Genomic DNA, 18,486 nt, shown 5'->3' with positions numbered 1-18,486 from the left:
CAACAACGGCTCAGCCGCGAAGTGGTAGGCCACACAAGCTCACAGAACAGGACCACCAAGTGCTGAAGCGGGTAGCGTGTAAAAATCGTCTGTCCTCGGTTGCAACACTCACTACCGAGTTCTAAACTGCCTCTGGAAGCAACGCCAGAACAAGAATTGTTCATCGGGAGCTTCATGAAATAGGTTTCTATTGCCGAGCAGCCGCACACAAGCCTAAGATCACCATTCCCAATGCCGAGTGTTGGCTGGAGTGGTGTATAGCTCGCCTCCACTGGAGCAGTGGAAACGCATTCTCTGGAGTGATGACTTACGCTTCACAATCTGTCAGTCCGACAGACTAATCTGGGTTTGGTGGATGCCAGAAGAATGCTGTAAAGTTTGGTGGAGGAGGAATAATGGTCTGGGGCTGTTTAGGCCCCTTAGTTCCAGTGAAAATCTTAACGCTACAGCATACAATGACATTCTAGACAATTCTGTGCTTCAAACTTTGTGGCAACAGTTTAGGGAAGGCCCTTTCATGTTTCAACATGACAATGCCCCCATGCACAAAGCGAGGTTCATACAGAAATGGTTTGTCAAGATCGGTGTGGAAGGACTTTACTGGCCTGCACAGAGCCCTGACCTCAACCCTATCAAACAACCTTTGGGATGAATTGGACCGCTGACTGCGAGCCAGGCCTAATCGCCCAACATCAGTGCCCGACCTCACTAATGCTCTTGTGGCTGAATAGAAGCAAGTCCCTGCAGCAATGTTCCAACATCTAGTGGAAAGCCTTCCCAGAAGAGTGGAGGCGATTTATAGCATCAAAGGGGGGACCAACTCCATATTAATGCCTATGATTTTGGAATGAGATGGTCGATTAACAGGTGTCCACATACTTTTGGTCATGTAGTGTATTTTAACATGGACAAACTGAGAAGGTAGAAGTTCTCCACTAATGACTGAAACAGGGTCAGATATTCCTCCTAACGGTTACGGTTAGGTTTGGGATTAAGGTAATATGATTTTAGGTTTGCGGTTATGGGAACAACTTCTACCTCGAGCCAAACCCCAACCAAGCACGGTGAACAACCACAGATCAAGTCATTTGCAGGATATCAACAGAATAGCTTAAGATAAGCAACGTGATGCCCAGTCCAATTGTATGTAAGCCTCTATCGACTTCATGTCCAGTCCAACAGACAATCAATAGAGGTTCTTCAGTGGACTGAAAGAGACACTAGGGACACTAAAGTATTCAGAGGAGGGGTTTCACATTAATACCATTCACTGCACAGAGGATACAATAAAGTATACTCCTAATAGGTGAATTTATGTATGTAATATGTATTTTGTTGCTGTAATTGTGTGAAAGCTCTTTAGATTATGGTACAATGTTATAAAATGAGTCCCTACAAGTCAATTGTCTCAATGTATGATTTGTCATTATGCAGATGAGCCAACACAATATAAAAACAATGACAGGATTACTGAAGGAGTGCTTGTAAGGCTATTAGATTCTACCTTCAATTACTAAATAGGGAATTGATGAATGAGATCCCCGTTAAATATAATTAATTTGTTCATAATAATCAATTTCAAAGAAAAAAATAAGAAATATCCATCGAGGGACATTTATTTTGTCCAGATGTAATATTTTTGCTGTGACCTAAATTCCGTCAGCCAAGGTTGTATGTAATGTCACAGGAACAATGATCAGGTTGGGGCTTGACTTGCGTGTCCTGCCAATACCAATGCCTTCCTTCCAGTCCACACAGGCCTATAAATAGACTTAGCTGACTGGTTGGATGGCTGGCTACGAGGGTGCCTGCTCTGCTCTACTCTGCTCTGGCAGCTAGGCCCAGAGAGGCGAGGAGAAGCCAGTGATTAGATTTAGGGGTTAGGATTAAGAGTAATTAATACTAATTAGCAGAGTGGTCCCCAGAGGGGGGATAGACGGGAGGGGGGGGGGGTGTAACGAGGGCGTCCTCTATCGGCCGAGGAGTGGGGTCCATGTTTCCTCCTGCCATGGCTGTAGCTAATTGGAGTGTGCAGTAGTGGAAAAGACAGACCAGACAGCAGAGAACACTTGTGGCCCAGCCCTTTCTTATTTTTGGGGTCCTGGCCAGGATTTGTACATCAGGACCCCACTGGACCACATTACACACGGGAAACTGTTGAGCGTGAAAAATCCAGCAGCGTTGCAGTTCTTGACACACTCAAACCGGTGCGCCTGGCACCTACTACCATACCCCATTCAAAAGCACTTAAATATTTTGTCTTGCTTGTTCACCCTCTGAATGGCACACATACACAATCCGTGTCTCAATTGTCTCAAGGCTTAAAAATCCTTCTTTAACTGGTCTCCTCCCCTTCACCTACACTGATTGAAGTGAATTTAACAAGTGACATCATAGCTTTCACCTGGATTCAACTGGTCAGCCTATGTCATGGAAAGATGTTTTGTCCACTCAGTGTAGTTTCACTCTGCTGTAAATACAGAGCTAGTAAAGGATATCTTTGTGACACCCCATTCTAGAGGTTCAATTTTTTTGCATCCGGGTGGGGAACAATACGAGACGATTTGCGTTAATCTCCATTTAGGGGAGAAAGGTTACAAATCACGGCAGGTCTTCTCCCGTTTGGAGCACCCTCTCCTCTCCTGATGCGATCGGCGTGAGTTTGATTTCATTAGGCATGCAATTGATGAAGGGAACAAAGGGGTAATTTGTCATTCATGGCGTCTGAATCACAACCCTGTCTTTGCCTTTGGTAATTCATTCACTTCCATGGATCTAAAGACCTTTTATAATCACAGGGGGTGGAGGGGGGAAGGGAGGGAGGGAGATAGGAGATGGAGAGAAAGAGAGTAAATGAATGAACCCATGTGTCTATGAGTGAAGGAGTGTGCAAGCTTAATTCCTTTTCCTCTCTCTGAGTGTTCAGCGGAACCGTTTTAAATATGATCCTCTCCGTTAATACGCATCCAATGGTGTCACCCACGACAGATGCATTGTATCAAAGTATTAATGAGGCCCATCAGTTTTAATCAATCGTATGGGCGGCAGAGATGTACTGTCTGTGGGAAAGGCGCAGGGAGGGGGTGGTGTGTGCCTGTGTTGCTCGCTGTACAGCTCCTTCCTTATACATTGTAAACCACTCTTCCTCTTGCTCTGGGCTACACATACATACAGTCCCACCAGTGGGCACGGACTGATTTACTGACCACCACCACAACCATGCCTCTGTCTCACTGGCCACCAGCCCGGTGTGGGTGTGCAGGCTGGGGCTGGCCCCTAATGGTTCCTAAAGAGGATGAGGCTGGTTGTGGAGGGGAGGATAGTTAGATGACAGGGCTGAGCCATAAAGGGGGGTGTGGGGTGGCGGCAGGCGGGCGGGCGGTCAGACAGGCGGTGTTAGTGAGTAGTGATAGTGATGATAGTGGTGGTGGATTGCACGGCCACAGCCGTTGATGATGTGCTGCTTCCCTCCTTCCTTTCCTCCCTTTCCTCCCTCCCTCCTTCGGTCCCCCACATTAGCATTAATGCCTCGTTATCCTCCTACTTGTACATAATGGCAACAACTCCCCGGTTGGGTCAGGCCTCGGCGTCACGACTCATCAGCCCTCTGAGGGCATGCATGGTCGCGCCGGCCCAAAGAGAAATGAGAGTCGAGATGACATTACCGCTACCGCCGCTCTGTAGCTACTCGCTAATCCATCGCTTCTACTTAGCGAACAGCCACAGCAAGAGCCAGCCCTGCTGCTGCTGCTCCTACTCAGCATGGAAACCACTCCTTTTCTCTCTCTCCTACACACTTATATTTGTCAAATGAACATGTCAAATGAACATATTTCTATAATTGTTTTAAATACCGGTATAGGCCTACATGATCGCTGTAGAGGTTTTGGACATTTCTATTAACTTGCAGGTGTTTACTAGCAATCTTATGCTGCTTTCACATAGAATTGATGGTATTTTGCCTGTAAAAAATGGGTCATGTTTATATGACCCCCTTACAAACAGGCCCATTTTTACCACATTCTTGACTGCATGCTATTTTTATACCTCCCGTGCGCATGCCGGCCATTAGTGGCTGTTGTGGTTGGCCGTCTATATTAATAAATCCATTGAATATACACCATAAAAAATAAATCCATTATTCATTCATTTATGCAGGTCCTAAGAAATATTATAAAACTAATCAAATGTATTTTCAAATAGAATGGCATATTTTGAGTTGAAATTACGTTACGTCCAAATTAATTCAATCAATAGTTAATTATTTTGTTCATTAACCCTTTGACACGTACCACCGAACGGGTTTGATCATTCTACAGTGGTCCTTGCAGCTTACGCTCAAACCAGTGTGATTAGAGCGCTTATTTAGAACATCCGGCGCTTGAGCTGGCCACACTGTTTTTTCAGAAACATTTTGCACAAACACAGTCCTTACAAAGTTATGTCCTGAATGTGACCAGTTTATTTCTGGATGCAATGTTCAGACATGCATAGAAGTAGAGACAGAATAACACAATCATCCAAACCGGAAAATGTAGGCTACATTAGTCCTAGCGCTAACTGAGGAAAGATTGACATAACACAAGCAGTCATATTTTGCTAACTCTCGGCTGACAGAAACCACAATATGAATGATCTAATAGCAATTACTATGTACAATTCATCACATCATGGGTGAGATCACATTGCTTGAAATAATTGAGTAAAACACTTTCAAAAAATCTAAAGTAATCCGATTATTTTAGTTTGTTTTTTCGCATCAACCAAAGATAAGAAGTGGAGACTAGATGAGTTTGGTCTGTGTGTAGTATGCATGTTGAAGGGGGTGTGTCATCTACGATCCTTTACTTCCCTTCATTCACTTCCGCAAGTTTACTCCGGAACCATTCCTTCACCTCATTATAACATCTTTGGTCTGACAGATGTTTACGTGACATCCAGAATTCATTGTATAATGTCAACAAACATGGCACCACACATAGCTGGCAAATAGCTTAGCATTAGCTCATCATAATCAGTACAACCTTCCAAAAATTATTTTACACACATCCATAGGTGTCCATTACAATCAGAATGCATTATTTGTCACCAGTACTTGAAAACATGTGAATAAAACTGTAAATATATAATGCTCCATACGTACATACTGTATGCTACAGTAGACACAACAACAAAATACAGAAAATAAGGCACTTACTTTGATAGGAACGCACACATGTCCAAAGTTATTATTTGTAAGGAAAACAAGAATGAAGGCAACGTGAATATCAGACAGGAAATGTGCTACGAGGAAAAAGTTTGTGCAAGACTGCGCAAATGTCTGCATACTTGATCTGCAGAAGTGGGGAAGTGCTTGGGCTCTCCTCAAAGAGAGAAGTTTGTCCCGCTCAGTAAAGCCTCAAACTTAAATTGTTCGCAACAGTGAAATGGGCTACTTCTATGTGAATTAATGAGGAGGCGGAACACACCTCAATTTTTGTTAGAAAATAAAACTTGAAATTGACAAGTTGAAACATAGCCTATATATAATTAGCAGACAGCACTGTCCTGTTGTGTAACAATCACATTTTGGAACAGTGAGTGCATTCTGACATTACGTGCATAAAACAACTCACGCTGGGGCGACCGTTAGAGATATTTGGAACTCACGCATGAAAAGGTTTAAACAGACAAGACACACTTACCCCGATCACAGTCAACACACATATATTTTGTAGTAAGAATATAATGGAATATAACAGAATAAAATACAAATCATATTTTCCCACACAACTTGTGTCACGGGAACGTGTGGAACCGCTGTCACCCCTTCGGGGTTTTGGAGTTGCCTATACTCGATCGAGAAAAAATAATAGGCCTACACTTGATTTGGGCTACATTATTGCCAGCTAAATGTTTCTGATTAGTGATAGATGAGCAAACAAAATTTGTAATAGATGAGCTATACCACCTCCTCTTATTTCCCCAGCCAGAAACCAATTAACCAAATTGCTATACAGAGGGKGATTCAGTGAAACAAAATCACGTTGATGGAGACCAGTCAGTAAAGTCACAGGCTTTTGTTCGGGCGTAGGCTTAGTTTACTAAATAATCCACTTGTTAAACTACATAACATGCTATCAAAATGCTGTAATAAATTAGCCAACCAGACAAGATGATCATAAGCAGCACTCACCTCAACTTAGCTAACATTACCCCATTGTAGCCTAATACAAACGTAGTTAACATTACCCCATTACCCCATTGTAGCCTAATACAAACGGTGATTCGGTGAAAACAAAAATCTGACATTGATTGATTTATCAAGACGAGACCACACGCTTGTCTCAAAGCGGCATGATGGCGTGCTGTCCTAATCAAAATGGTGCTGAAACGATCATCTAGGTGACCACAGGTGGGTAGGCTATTGCTTGAAATTTATTACAACGATTGGATGACTTTGGGAGGTTCAGTAAGCAACAATTTGATACATGCCTTCAAATGCATTAGCCTCCTTTATTCCAATATTTTCATCATTCAGTGATATTTATTCCCACAATAATTATTTTTGGATCCATCCAATTAGGGTTAAGAAAACAGTGCATGCTTAGTGGGGTTCTATGCAGAGATATGTGAGAAGTGGCATGCCTTGCACAATTTAGAACTGGCAGGAGGATGGTTACTGGCGCTGCTTAGCAACCATGAAGAGATTAAGAGCAAAGAGCGTGCCAGTGCCGTCTCAGCGTTATGGCTACATGTATAGTAAGCCGCAGGCAGAAGTTTACCGAAATGATTGCTTGGTCATTAGGCGGAAATATAAGTTTAGGCTTTGATACCAGCAGTACCTTTGACATGTAAGGAAAAGGAGGAAAAAAGTAGGTGATATGGTGAAGTTCGCCGTTACAAATGAGAACTTGTTCTCAACTAGCCTACCTGGTTAAATAAAGGTGAAATAAAATAAAAAATAAAAAGTTGGCGGAAAAACGTATTGGTATGAAAGGGATATGTTTCTTCTAAATTATCACAGGAATTACAATTATAATTTTATTTTGTCACCAAGTTTTCCCCAAAAACTTTTTCAGGAGTTTATTTTTGTAATGGCAGTATTTCTACAGTACAGTGCCTTCAGAATGTATTCATATTCATTGTGTTAGAGCATGAATTCAAAATGGATAAAAACATCTACACGCAATCTACCCATCTACACACAATACCCCATAATGACAAAGTGAAAACATGTTTTTATAAATGTTTGCAAATTTCTTGAAAATGAAATACAGGAAGATCTCATTTACATAAGTAGTCACACCCCTGAGTCAATACTTTGTAGAAGCACCTTTGGCAGCGATTACAGCTGTGAGTCTTTCTGGGTAAGTCTCTAAGAGCTTTGAAAACCTGGATTATACAATATTTGCCAATTTATTATTTTTCAAATTCATCAAGCTCTGTCAAGTTGATTGTTAATAATTTCTAGACAACCATTTAAGTTTTGCCATAGATTTTCAAGCTGATTTAAGTCAAAACTGTAACTAGGCCACTCAGGAACATTCAATGTCGTCTTGGTAAGCAACTGCAGGTGTCGATTTGGCCTTGAGTTTTATGTTACTGTCCTGTTGCAAGGTGAATTTGTCTCCCAGTGTCTGTTGGCAAGCAGACTGAACCAGGTTTTCCTCTAGAATTTTTGGTATTTGGTTTCTTTTTTATCCCAAAAATTCTCTAGTCTTTGCCGATGACAAGCATACACATAACATGATGCAGCCACTAACATGCTTAAAAATATGAAGACTGGTACTCAGTTATGTGTTATGTTTGGGGCAAATCCAACACAACTCTTTGTATTCAGGACAAAAAGTTCAGTTCTTTGCCACATTCTTTTCAGTATTACTTAATATTTTTATTCTGTACAAGCTTCCTTATTTTCACTCTGCCATTTAGGTTGGTATTGTGGAGTAACTACAATGTTGTTGATCCATCCTCAGTTTTCTCATATCACAATCATTCAACTCTTAACTGTTTTAAAATCAACATTGGCCTCATGGTGAAATCTCCAGCAACTGAGTTGGGAAGGACGCCTGTATCTTTGTAGTGACTGGGTGTATTGATACACTATCCAAAGCCTAATTAATAACTTCAGCATGCTTAAAGGGATATTCAGCTTCTGTTATTTTTTTTACACATCTACCAATTGGTGTCTTTCTTTGAGAGGCATTGAAAAACCTCCCTGGTCTTTTTGGTTGAATCTGTGCATGAAATTCAATACTTGATTGAGGGACTTTGCAATTATCTGTATGTGTGGTGTACAGAGATGGGGTAGTAATTCAAAAATAATGTAAACCACTGTTATTGAACACAGTATGAGTCCATGCAATTTATTATGCGATTTGTTAAGCACATTTTTAATCCTGAACTTATTTAGGCTTGCCATAAAAAAGGGGTTGAATACTTATTGAATCAAGACATTTCAGCTTTACATTTTTTATTAATTTAATGAAAATGAGACAAACAATATTCCACCTTGACATTATGGGGTATTGTGTGTAGATCAGTGACACAAAATCTCAATTGAATCAATTTTAAATTCAGGTTGTAACACAACAGACTGTTGGGGGTGTGAATTCTTTCTGAAGGCACTGTACCTTGTGTAAATTCAGCCTATATAAATAGCCAGTTGAATAGCTTTGACAGGTAATTGGTCTGTGATTGTCTCAGGATGGTGCTGTATTCATTCATTACTACAAACACTTACCTCCAGACATTTACCAATGGAGAATGGACGGCTGGAAATAGTGCGCRGAGCAATAAAAGTTAGGTGGGTTCACCCCCAATGTGCTACAGTACATGTCTGAGACAGAATGACAAAATGAACATGGTGATATGCTTTATTGTTTCTTGACGTGGAGGTGGAATACCCCATTGTCAGTCAGGAAATGTGTATGGTGTTAGAAAATAGAATGTTCTAACATGGATAGAGAGTGCACCATTTTTACATTCACGACAACACCAGAACCACAGAAACTGATTAACAAGGCAAAATACTTCTGCTAGGATTTTGATGTTTTCATTAGATATTTTCTTAGTGATAGTACACAGGCCACCAACACATTCTAACAAGTAGTATGACTCTTGGCCTTCCAAATGGGAACTTTTTCCCCCCGCTATATAAATACACAAACCCTGCTTGGATTCATATTTAAAATTCAAGTAACAATCATGTCTAATTGTCAAATGTGATGCTAATGATTAATGAATTAAACATGTATTCATCAATTAGTCCCCACAGAGCATACCTAGACCATTCCTGCATAAAGCAGCGGATAATGTAATTACACTGGAGCTATAATCAGCTGGTCGCATCAGGGGAGAACTCTTCTCTATCTGCCCCATAGAAATAGTATTAGCACACCTATTAGACTACAGTATTATATGTCTTGTCAAAATATCAAAGGTTGTAAATTTTGTTTTTCTGTTCAGCTTTAAAGATGCACTATGCAGATATCGGTCCTCCATTTTATGGTTTCAAAAATGTGAATAGTTTGCATAATTTCAGTTTATTGGAAAAAACAAGCAAGTACAAAATAGTGTAGAGAATCATTGTACTATCTAAACCGCTGTGAAATATCTTTTCCATAACCAAAAATATAGTATTTTTAGCTGTTTGAAGCTGGTGTACAAAACTGAAAGTAAAAGATGCAAAAACTAAACGTAAGAACAGGAATCATAGAAATATCACACTTAGAACAGATCTACCACTTTTTAGATTTGTTTTCAATGAGAATGACAGATCTTTAACTCACATTTCTATGCGAATTTAGTCATGTCGCCCAAAAAGTTAACTTCAGATTTAAATTGTCAATCATCCCAGCAAACCAAAATTGGTTTTGTGAAAGTTCCCTGAACATTCGTTAGGTTACGGCAAGTGTTCTCACAACACATAACATGTCCACTTGTGCTGATGGTTATACAGTGTTTGTATAAAACATTTGCCTGACGTTGCAAGAACATTCCCAGAACACATTTAGTCTGTTCTTTAAAGGTTCCCATAATGTTTCATTAGGTTGTGGGAACAGTCTGGTGGGAAGATGTTCCCAAAACACAAAAACTGTTCAGTTGTGCTGATTATTACAAATGTTCTATTTGGTTGCAAAAACATTTATTTCTAGAATGTTCCCATAACACATTTTTTATGTTATTTTATTTTTTATGTTATGTTATTTAAAGTTTGTAAAACATTTCTTTAKGTTCCTACAACACAAAATATGTCCAGTTGTGATGACATTCTTGCAATGTTTGTATCCGGGTGCACAAAACATTCCCTCAATGTTCTTAGAATGTTATTTCTATTTTTGTTTTGAACAGTCCACGGAGGTTTCCTTAATGTGTTAGTGTTATCTTACTGTTGAGGGAGTTAGTTGTACAACACTCCATGTACTGTAGAAACATATATGGTAATTATTTGGAATTGCATGCCATTTTATTAGACATTTATTGTACATTCCTGTGCCACTGGGATGGGACTAACACAAAMATKTGTGTGTTGCTTCATAGCCTTTGTCTTTCAAAAGATAGGATAACTAAATCTAGAAAAAGAAGTATCCTCTATTGTTTCTTACTCTACCAATCCTGTTTACAGTGTATTCTGTAAAGTTGGGAGGTTTTGACTTTTATTTTCCCTACAAACTTGATTTCAGAAATCATGTGAAATTATTGCTTGGCAGATTGCGGTAAGGTGTACATACATGTGCATATGTACTAAGACATACAGTGCTGTGAAAAAGTATTTGCCCCCTTTCAAATCTTCTCTACTTTTGCATATGTTTGATACTGAATGTTATCAGATCTTCAACCAAAACCTAATACTAGATAAAGGGAACCTGAGTGAACAAATAACACAACAATTGCATACTTATTTAATTTATTTCATAAATAGAGTTATGCAACACCCACTGCCCCTGTGTGAAAAGGAATTTCCCCCTGACACTCAATAACTGGTTGTGCCAACTTTAGCTGCAATGACTCCAACCAAACGCTTCCTGTAGTTGTTGATCAGTCTCTCACGTCGCTGTGGATACATTTTGGCCCAGTCTTCTATGCAGAACTGCTTTAACTCTGCGACATTTGCAATTAACCGGTGTCCCCTTCACAGAGTCAATGTGAAGGGGACACCGGTTAGTCAAGGTAATTGAGGTAAGATGAACATGTAGGTAGAGTTGAAGTGACTATACATAGAAATAAACATAGAGTAGCAGCAGCTTAACAGAGGGGGGTGGGGTGGCAATGCAAATAGTCTGTGCAGCCATTTGATTAGCTGTTCAGGAGTCTTATGGCTTGGGGATAGAAGCTGTTAAGAAGCCTTTTGGACCTAGGCCTGGCGCTCCGGTACTGCTTGCCAGACAATAGTAGAGAGAACAGTCTATGACTAGGGTGGCTGGAGTCTTGGACAATTTTTAGGGCTTTCCTCTGACACCGCCTGGTATAGAGGTCCTGGATGGCAGGAAGCTTGGCCCTGGGCCGTTCGCACTGCCCTCTGTAGTGCCTTGCGGTCAGAGGCCGAGCAGTTGCCATACCAGGCAGTGATGCAATCATTCAGGATGCTCTGGATGGTGGAGCTGTAGAACTTTTTGAGGATCTGAGGACCCATCACAAATCTTTTCGGTCTCCTGAGAGGGAATAGGCTTTGTTGTGCCCTCTTCACGACTGTCTTAGTGTTTGGACCATGGTAGTTTTTTGGTGATGTGGACACCAAGGAACTTGAAGCTCTCAACCTGCTCCACTACAGCCCTGTCGATGAGAATGGGGGCGTGCTCGGTCCTCCTTTTCCTGTAGTCCTCAATCATCTCCTTTGTCTTGATCACGTTGAGGGAGAGGTTTTTATCCTGGCACCACATGGCAAGGTCTCTGACCTCCTTCCTATAGGCTGTTTCATCGTTGTCGGTGATCAGGCCTACCAGTGTTGTGTCATCAGCAAACTTAATGATGGTGTTGGAGTCGTGCCTGGCCATGCAGTCATGAGTGAACAAGGAGTACAGGAGGGGACTGAGCACGCACCCCTGAGGGGCCCCCGTGTTGAGGATCAGCGTGGCAGATGTGTTGGTGCCTACCCTTACCACCTGGGGGCGACCTGTCAGGAAGTCTAAGATCCAGTTGCAGAGGGAGGTGTTTAGTCCCAGGGTCTTTAGCTTAGTGATGAGCTTTGAGGCCATCCGATTTCAGTACAAAGGGAAATCCACTAGAAACATTAGGATCCTGGTGGCGCACCAGACTAAGTAGCCTACAGCATTGGTGTAAAGTAACTAAGTAAAGAAAACTTTGAAGTGCTACTTTATTAGTTTTTTGGGGTATCTGTACTTTACTTTACTATTTTTATTTTGGAAAACTTTTACTTTTACTCCACAACATTTCTAAAGAAGTATGTACTTTTTACTCCCTTATATTGTCCCAGACACCCAAAAGTGCTCTTTATATTTTGAATGTTCAGGCAGGACAGCAATATGGTCCAATTCACGCACCTATCAATGTAACGCGTTGTCATCGCTACTGCCTCTGATCTGGCGGACACACTTAACACGAATACTGCGTTTGTAAATTATGTCTGAGTGTTGGATTGTGCCCCTGGCTGTCCGTAAAATATATATTTTTAAACAAGACAACCGAATTTGATGTATACCATTTCCTTTTTTTTTCTTTTACTCAAGTATGACAATTGAGTGATTTTTCTACCACTGTACGTACTTAAGTACATATAACACCAGATACTTTTAGACTTAGTAATGTTTTTTCAGAACCAATTTAATTGAATCCAGACATGATTGTTGAAGAATGTATAGGGAATGTTTTTGGAACAATCATTTCATAACATCACATTGTAACTTTATAAGAGTAATGGGGAAAGTTTCCCTGCATAGAGATCATACTAAATCTAAGCTTCCCTGCTTGTTGATATAGATGTCTCGGATGACATATYCATTAATGTTATCGGAACATTCCAGTAACGTTTTCTCAGAACCAATTGAATTGAATCCAGACATGAATGATTAGGGAATGTTATTGGAACAATCATGTCATAATGTCACACTATAACTTAATGAGAGCATTGTGGGAATATTCCCTACTTGTTGTTATGGGTGTTTTTTAATAATATCTCCATCAACATTAGCAGAATGTTCCCGTAATGTTTTCTCAGAACCATTTAGATTGCTCTCACAGTATGTTCTAAAAACATTACTGGTACATTGTGTTATTAAAATACTTGGAAACCTAATGAGAATGTGTGGGGAATGTTCTGTGGTGGTTGTTACAGCTGCTGTGCACGTAACATTCCAGGGATATTTCATTGTAAAAATGTATTTATGAAAAAACAACATTTTGTTATCAAAAACATTCTTGGGACGTTAGGGAGGTGATCAAGAATCCGATGGTCACTCTGATAGAGCTATATAGTTCCTCTGTGGAGATGAGAGAGCCTTCCAAAAGGACAACCATCTCTGCATCACTCCACCAATCAGGTCTTCGTGGTAGAGTGGCCAGACGAAAGCCACTCCTCAGTAAAAGGCACATGACAGCCCGCTTGGAGTTTTCCAAAAGGCACCTAAAGGACTCTCAGACCATGAGAAACTAGATTCTCTGGTCTGATGAAACCAAGATATAACTCTATGGCCTGAATGCCAAGCGTCATGTCTGGACTAAACCTGGCACCATCCCTATGGTGAAGCATGTTGGTGGCAGCATCATGCTGTGGGGATGTTATTGAGTGGCAGGGACTGGGAGACTAGTCAGGATCGAGGCAAAGATGAAGGGAGCAAAGTAAAGAGAGACACTTGATGAAAACCTGCTCCAGAGCGCTCAGGACCTCAGACTGGGACGAAGGTTCACCTTCCAACAGGACAACGACCCTAAGCACACAGCCAAGACAACGCAGGAGTGGCTTTGGGACAAATCTCTGAATGTCCGTGAGTGGCTCAGCCAGAGCCCAGATTTGAACCTGATCTAACATCTCTGGAGAGACCTGAAAATAGCTGTGCAGCAACACTCCCCATCCAATTGACAGAGCGTGAGAGGATCTGCAAAGAAAAATGGGGAAAACTCCCCAAATACAGGTGTGCCAAGCTTGTAGCGTCATACCCAAGAAGACTCAAGGCTGTAATCGCTGCTTCAATAAAGTACTGAGTAAAGGGTCTGAATACTTATGTAAATGTGATATTTCCATTTTTTTTATATCTACATTTGAACAATATTATATTTTTGCTTTGTCATTATGGAGTATTATGTGTAGATATGATTAGGAAAATAATTAATGCTGTAACGTAACAATGTGGTAAAAGTCAAGGTAAAAGTCAAGGGGTCTAAATATTTTCCGAATGCACTGTATATTAAATATACTAATAATACTAAGCACTGTTCAATGATGGCACTATTTTCCAGGCGAATTTTAAGGCATTTTGTTCTAATCTGTTGTAATCTGTTCTATCCTGTTCACTAAATGTGATGATTTTTCACTCACTTACAGTCTAGAAAGTTACATTTTTTTTTATAAATGTTTCCTGGGGTTCGAACTCCCCTCCCTCTCTTTCTTCTCTCCAATGCCCTGATTTGGGGATGCTAATTCAGCCAGCGCTCCCCAGCGTGGTTCCCTCTCTCCCCCTCTCTACTCCTTCTTTCGCTGCAATCCCTCCCTCCCCTCTGGGACCTGAAGATAAATATTCCCGGGCCCAACAAGATAAACACTGATACTAATTAGACATGATTATGTGAATTTGATACACTTATTACTCCCGCTAATGAGAAGGACGTATTATCCTAACAAGAGCGCAGCGCCGCTTAGTTTACTTTACACACGGCACACATTACAGTATATCTAGCAACTGTTATTGTTGTTAAACCTCAATCAAACATTGTTTTTTTTATATAAAGTCTTGTAATTGTGAAATTAAAAGGCCCTGATGTGTGTGCTGTTTGTCAGTCATCTTATTACAGTTAATAAAATAAATATATTACTTTTACCAAAACAAAGTTTTTGACTGCTACCCTCTCATAAGTCTTTGCTTTGAGTAGATTAAGTTATATTAGTCTGTTGCTAAATTATTGCTTCTAGTCTATAATTTTTTGGAGAATATCCAGCAGAGATTATAGTATAGTTGATTACTCTCTTTTGTTTTTAGTACAGCCTAAGGAGTAGGTCGTATTGTTACACTTTCACTCTATTATCTCTAGTTGGGCTTAATGTGTGTGGTAACAAACTCTCATGGGCAACTTTTATAGTATGTATTTATTCTTTATTGCAGCTCTGACAATAAAAACCCATACTTGATAAGGCTGTTGATTTACTGATGAATACCATGTAGATAATGTACCTAATCAACCAAGGAGGACTTATTTTGGTTATTTTGATTGTGAATTAGTGTCAGGAATAGTTAATCAATTAAGTTTTAATTGACATAATTTTGTTGCAAAAGAACATCATTATTATAGGCTTAATTTAATAAATTAAATAAAAATTAAATATATATATATATATACACTCTAGATGAAAATATGCATTCTGTGGAACTATAACTATAGAAGAAGTCAAGTCAGGATCTGTTGTGTTGTGTGGCTGTCGAGACTGGAACAGGAGGGAAGGACCCCACACTGCGCTGCCTATCCCATGAATTAGTAAAGGGAGGCAGGCAGGGAGGCATCCGTGGCTTGCTTGATTGGAAGTCGGTGAGAAAGAGGGGACCTGCCTGCCGACGGCGGGAGAGATGGATGTGGCAGTCAGAAGGATGAGGCGAGATAATTAGCGATCAGTGTATCTTGTTAATTAAGGGCTAATTAGAGACCGAGGCGGAGGGAGAGGGGAGATGAGGGGAGGCAGACGGGGTAGCAGGGTTTACACATGTAACACGGAGAAAGAACACAAGGAAGGTGGCGGCAGCATTGTGCAATTTTACTATGCTGGATCAGAGCTTTCACCTGGACTCACCTTGTCAGTCTATGTCATGTTTTATCCACTCAGTGTATGTGGCTTGTTTGATGCAACATACACTTGGATTTACAAAAGAGACTTGTAACTTCAGTGAAATGCACCTCCATGTACAGGTACATGAGATGATGATGCATTACATTATTTTAAATTCTCTTTCTCTCTCCCTCTCTTTCCAGGTGCGCCCCATTCTAACAGCAATACATCCCTCCAGTCAGAGCGTTCGGTCAGCGGAGGAGGTCTGGTGGGCTTCGGTGGCAGTAAGGACAGCATGCACCAACGCTCCTTCTCTGTTTCCAGTGCCGACCAATGGAACGAGGCCGTCATCAACACCAGTGCAAGCACCGGGGCCGGTGAGACTGACGAGCACCCCCCTGCCCTCTTCTTCCATCCTTTCTCCTTGTTTTCTACCCTCATTCTATCTTCCTCCTCTCCACTCCCATTATTTACTCAATGAAGTCTCAGCCATTAAATGTAATTGAAATAGATAGACACACAATGAACAATAGAAAACATCCAGAACAGATCTGGTACAGTCATATCAGTGTTGGTACAACAGCTGTGCACAGGGTTGAATTCATTAGGCCACACTAGCAAAATGTTTTGCAAGAGAAAACTAAAATGAGCAATTCTTATTGGGCAAGTTCAGGTAGTCCCTCCTTGTTTCAGTCAGTTTTCTTCCTTTTGGTGCCTAATAAATAGGACCTGGAATTGGTGGAATATAACAAAGCTTGTTTTCGTAATGAGGTGATCAGGGCTTTGGTCGCTGTGACTTTTCGCATATTGTTATCTGACAGAAGCGAAAGACGACGGCGGAAGTGAGCGAAGGTTATTTGCCATCCCGGCACCCTCACTCCGCTCCCTCCCCATCACAGAGCCTTGTCAGCGCACTTGAGTGAAGTAAAATAATACATTCGCTATGCGTGTCGGCTCCTCTCTCTCTCTCTCTCTCTCTCTCTCTCTCTCTCTCTCTCTCTCTCTCTCTCTCTCTCTCTNATGAACACAAGAAAGGGGGCGGCAGCATTGTGCAACTTTACTATAATGTCTGTTCTCGTACAGATAAAAAGAAAAACAGAAAGAGAACTGCAAAACTTGTTATTAACAAATATGGCTTGTTTGATGCAACATACAATTGAATTTGCAAAAGAGATTGTAACCTCAGTGAAATGCACCTCTTTGTACAGGTACATGAGATGATGATGCATGACACCCCCTCTCTCTCCCTTTCTTTCTCTCCCTCTCTCTCTCTCTCTCTCTCTCTCTCTCCAGGTGCGCCCCACTCTAACAGTAGTACGTCCCTCCAGTCAGAGCATTCGGTCGGCGGGGGAAATCTGGTGGGCTTCGGGGGAAGTAAAGACGGCATGCACCAACGCTCCTTCTCTGTGTCCAGCGCTGACCAATGGAACGAGGCCGTCATCAACACCAGTGCAAGCACCGGGACCGGTGAGACTGACGACCACACCTCCCATGTCATCATCCCTCCACCTTTTCTTCCTCCTCCTTTTTTACTCCATCTTCCCTGCTCCTTCTTCCACAACTCCACTCCCACTATTTACTCAATGAAGTCTCAGCCACTTGATGTCATTGAAATAGATGTAGCGAGATGGTGACACACGACACAATGAACAATAGAAAACGTCCAGAACAGACCTGGTACAGTCATATCAGTGGAGGTGCAATAGCCGTTCGTATTCATTACGGCACACTGTAGCAAAACCTTTTGCAGAGGAAAACAAGTGTTTCTTATTGGAAAAGTTCAGGTAGTCCCTCCTTGTTTCAGTCCGTTTTCTTCCATTTGGTGCCTAATGAATAGGACCCTGGTATTGGTGAAGAGGTGGAATAGAACAAAGCTCGTTTTCATAATGAGGTAATCAGGCTTTTGATCGCTGTGACCTTTTCGCCTACTGTTATCTTACAGAAGCGAAAGATGATGGTGGAGAGGAAGTGAGTGAAGGTTATTTGCCATCCCAGCACCCTAACTCCGCTTCCCTCCCACCCCATCACAGAGCCTTGCCAGCGCACTTGAGTGAAGTAAAATAATACATTTGCTGTGCGTGTTGGCTCCTCTCCCCCCCTCACTCTCTCCGCAATAGGAAAATTAATGCTTTTCGGGGGTACCATTCATCACCAGTTATTTCCCCTCTCTTTGTGGTTGGCAGTAAAAAAGCACTTAAATGCACATCAACAGAATAACAGTCATTTCCATGCATGTTTGCACTCTGCTAGTTCTCATTAGTGCGGTTGCGGCGGCGGCCCTCTCCCCACGGGCTCCCAGGGGCCCCGGCAGTTTAAAGAGCGCTCTTTACGAGCGCTGCTGGAGTCCAATGCTGCGTTGCGCGTACGGCCTCGTGGTTCCGCAGACGAGCCCCGTCTCTCATTTGGAACTGCCAAACGATCAATTCTGCCTGGACGCAGGAAGGCAGGCACTTCTATCATCACCCACTACCCCTCTCCTCTCCCATCAGCAGCATGCCCAAAGCAGAATTACTTAGAGGAGAGAGCGTGGTGGGGTCCTCTCAAATAAATGTGTGGCTGTGAGTGTGCATGTG

General features: G+C 41.5%; 1 protein-coding gene across 1 annotated transcript in view; it reads left to right on the top strand.

Annotated features, from left to right (window-relative positions):
- The window catches only part of LOC111978956 (arf-GAP with GTPase, ANK repeat and PH domain-containing protein 3-like), a 231,378-nt gene that overhangs the window by 149,621 nt on the left and 63,271 nt on the right, over nt 1-18,486 (top strand). Inside the window, exon 12 of the mRNA XM_024009205.2 lies at nt 15-24. Within this exon, the coding sequence (XP_023864973.1) occupies nt 15-24 (10 nt within the window). The remainder of the gene's footprint in view (nt 1-14; nt 25-18,486) is intronic.

The sequence above is a fragment of the Salvelinus sp. IW2-2015 genome, linkage group LG19 (assembly GCF_002910315.2).
Source record: "Salvelinus sp. IW2-2015 linkage group LG19, ASM291031v2, whole genome shotgun sequence".
Taxonomy (NCBI): Eukaryota; Metazoa; Chordata; class Actinopteri; order Salmoniformes; family Salmonidae; genus Salvelinus; species Salvelinus sp. IW2-2015.
Note: the sequence above shows the minus strand (reverse complement) of the source record. Positions and strands in the feature narration are given on the sequence as shown.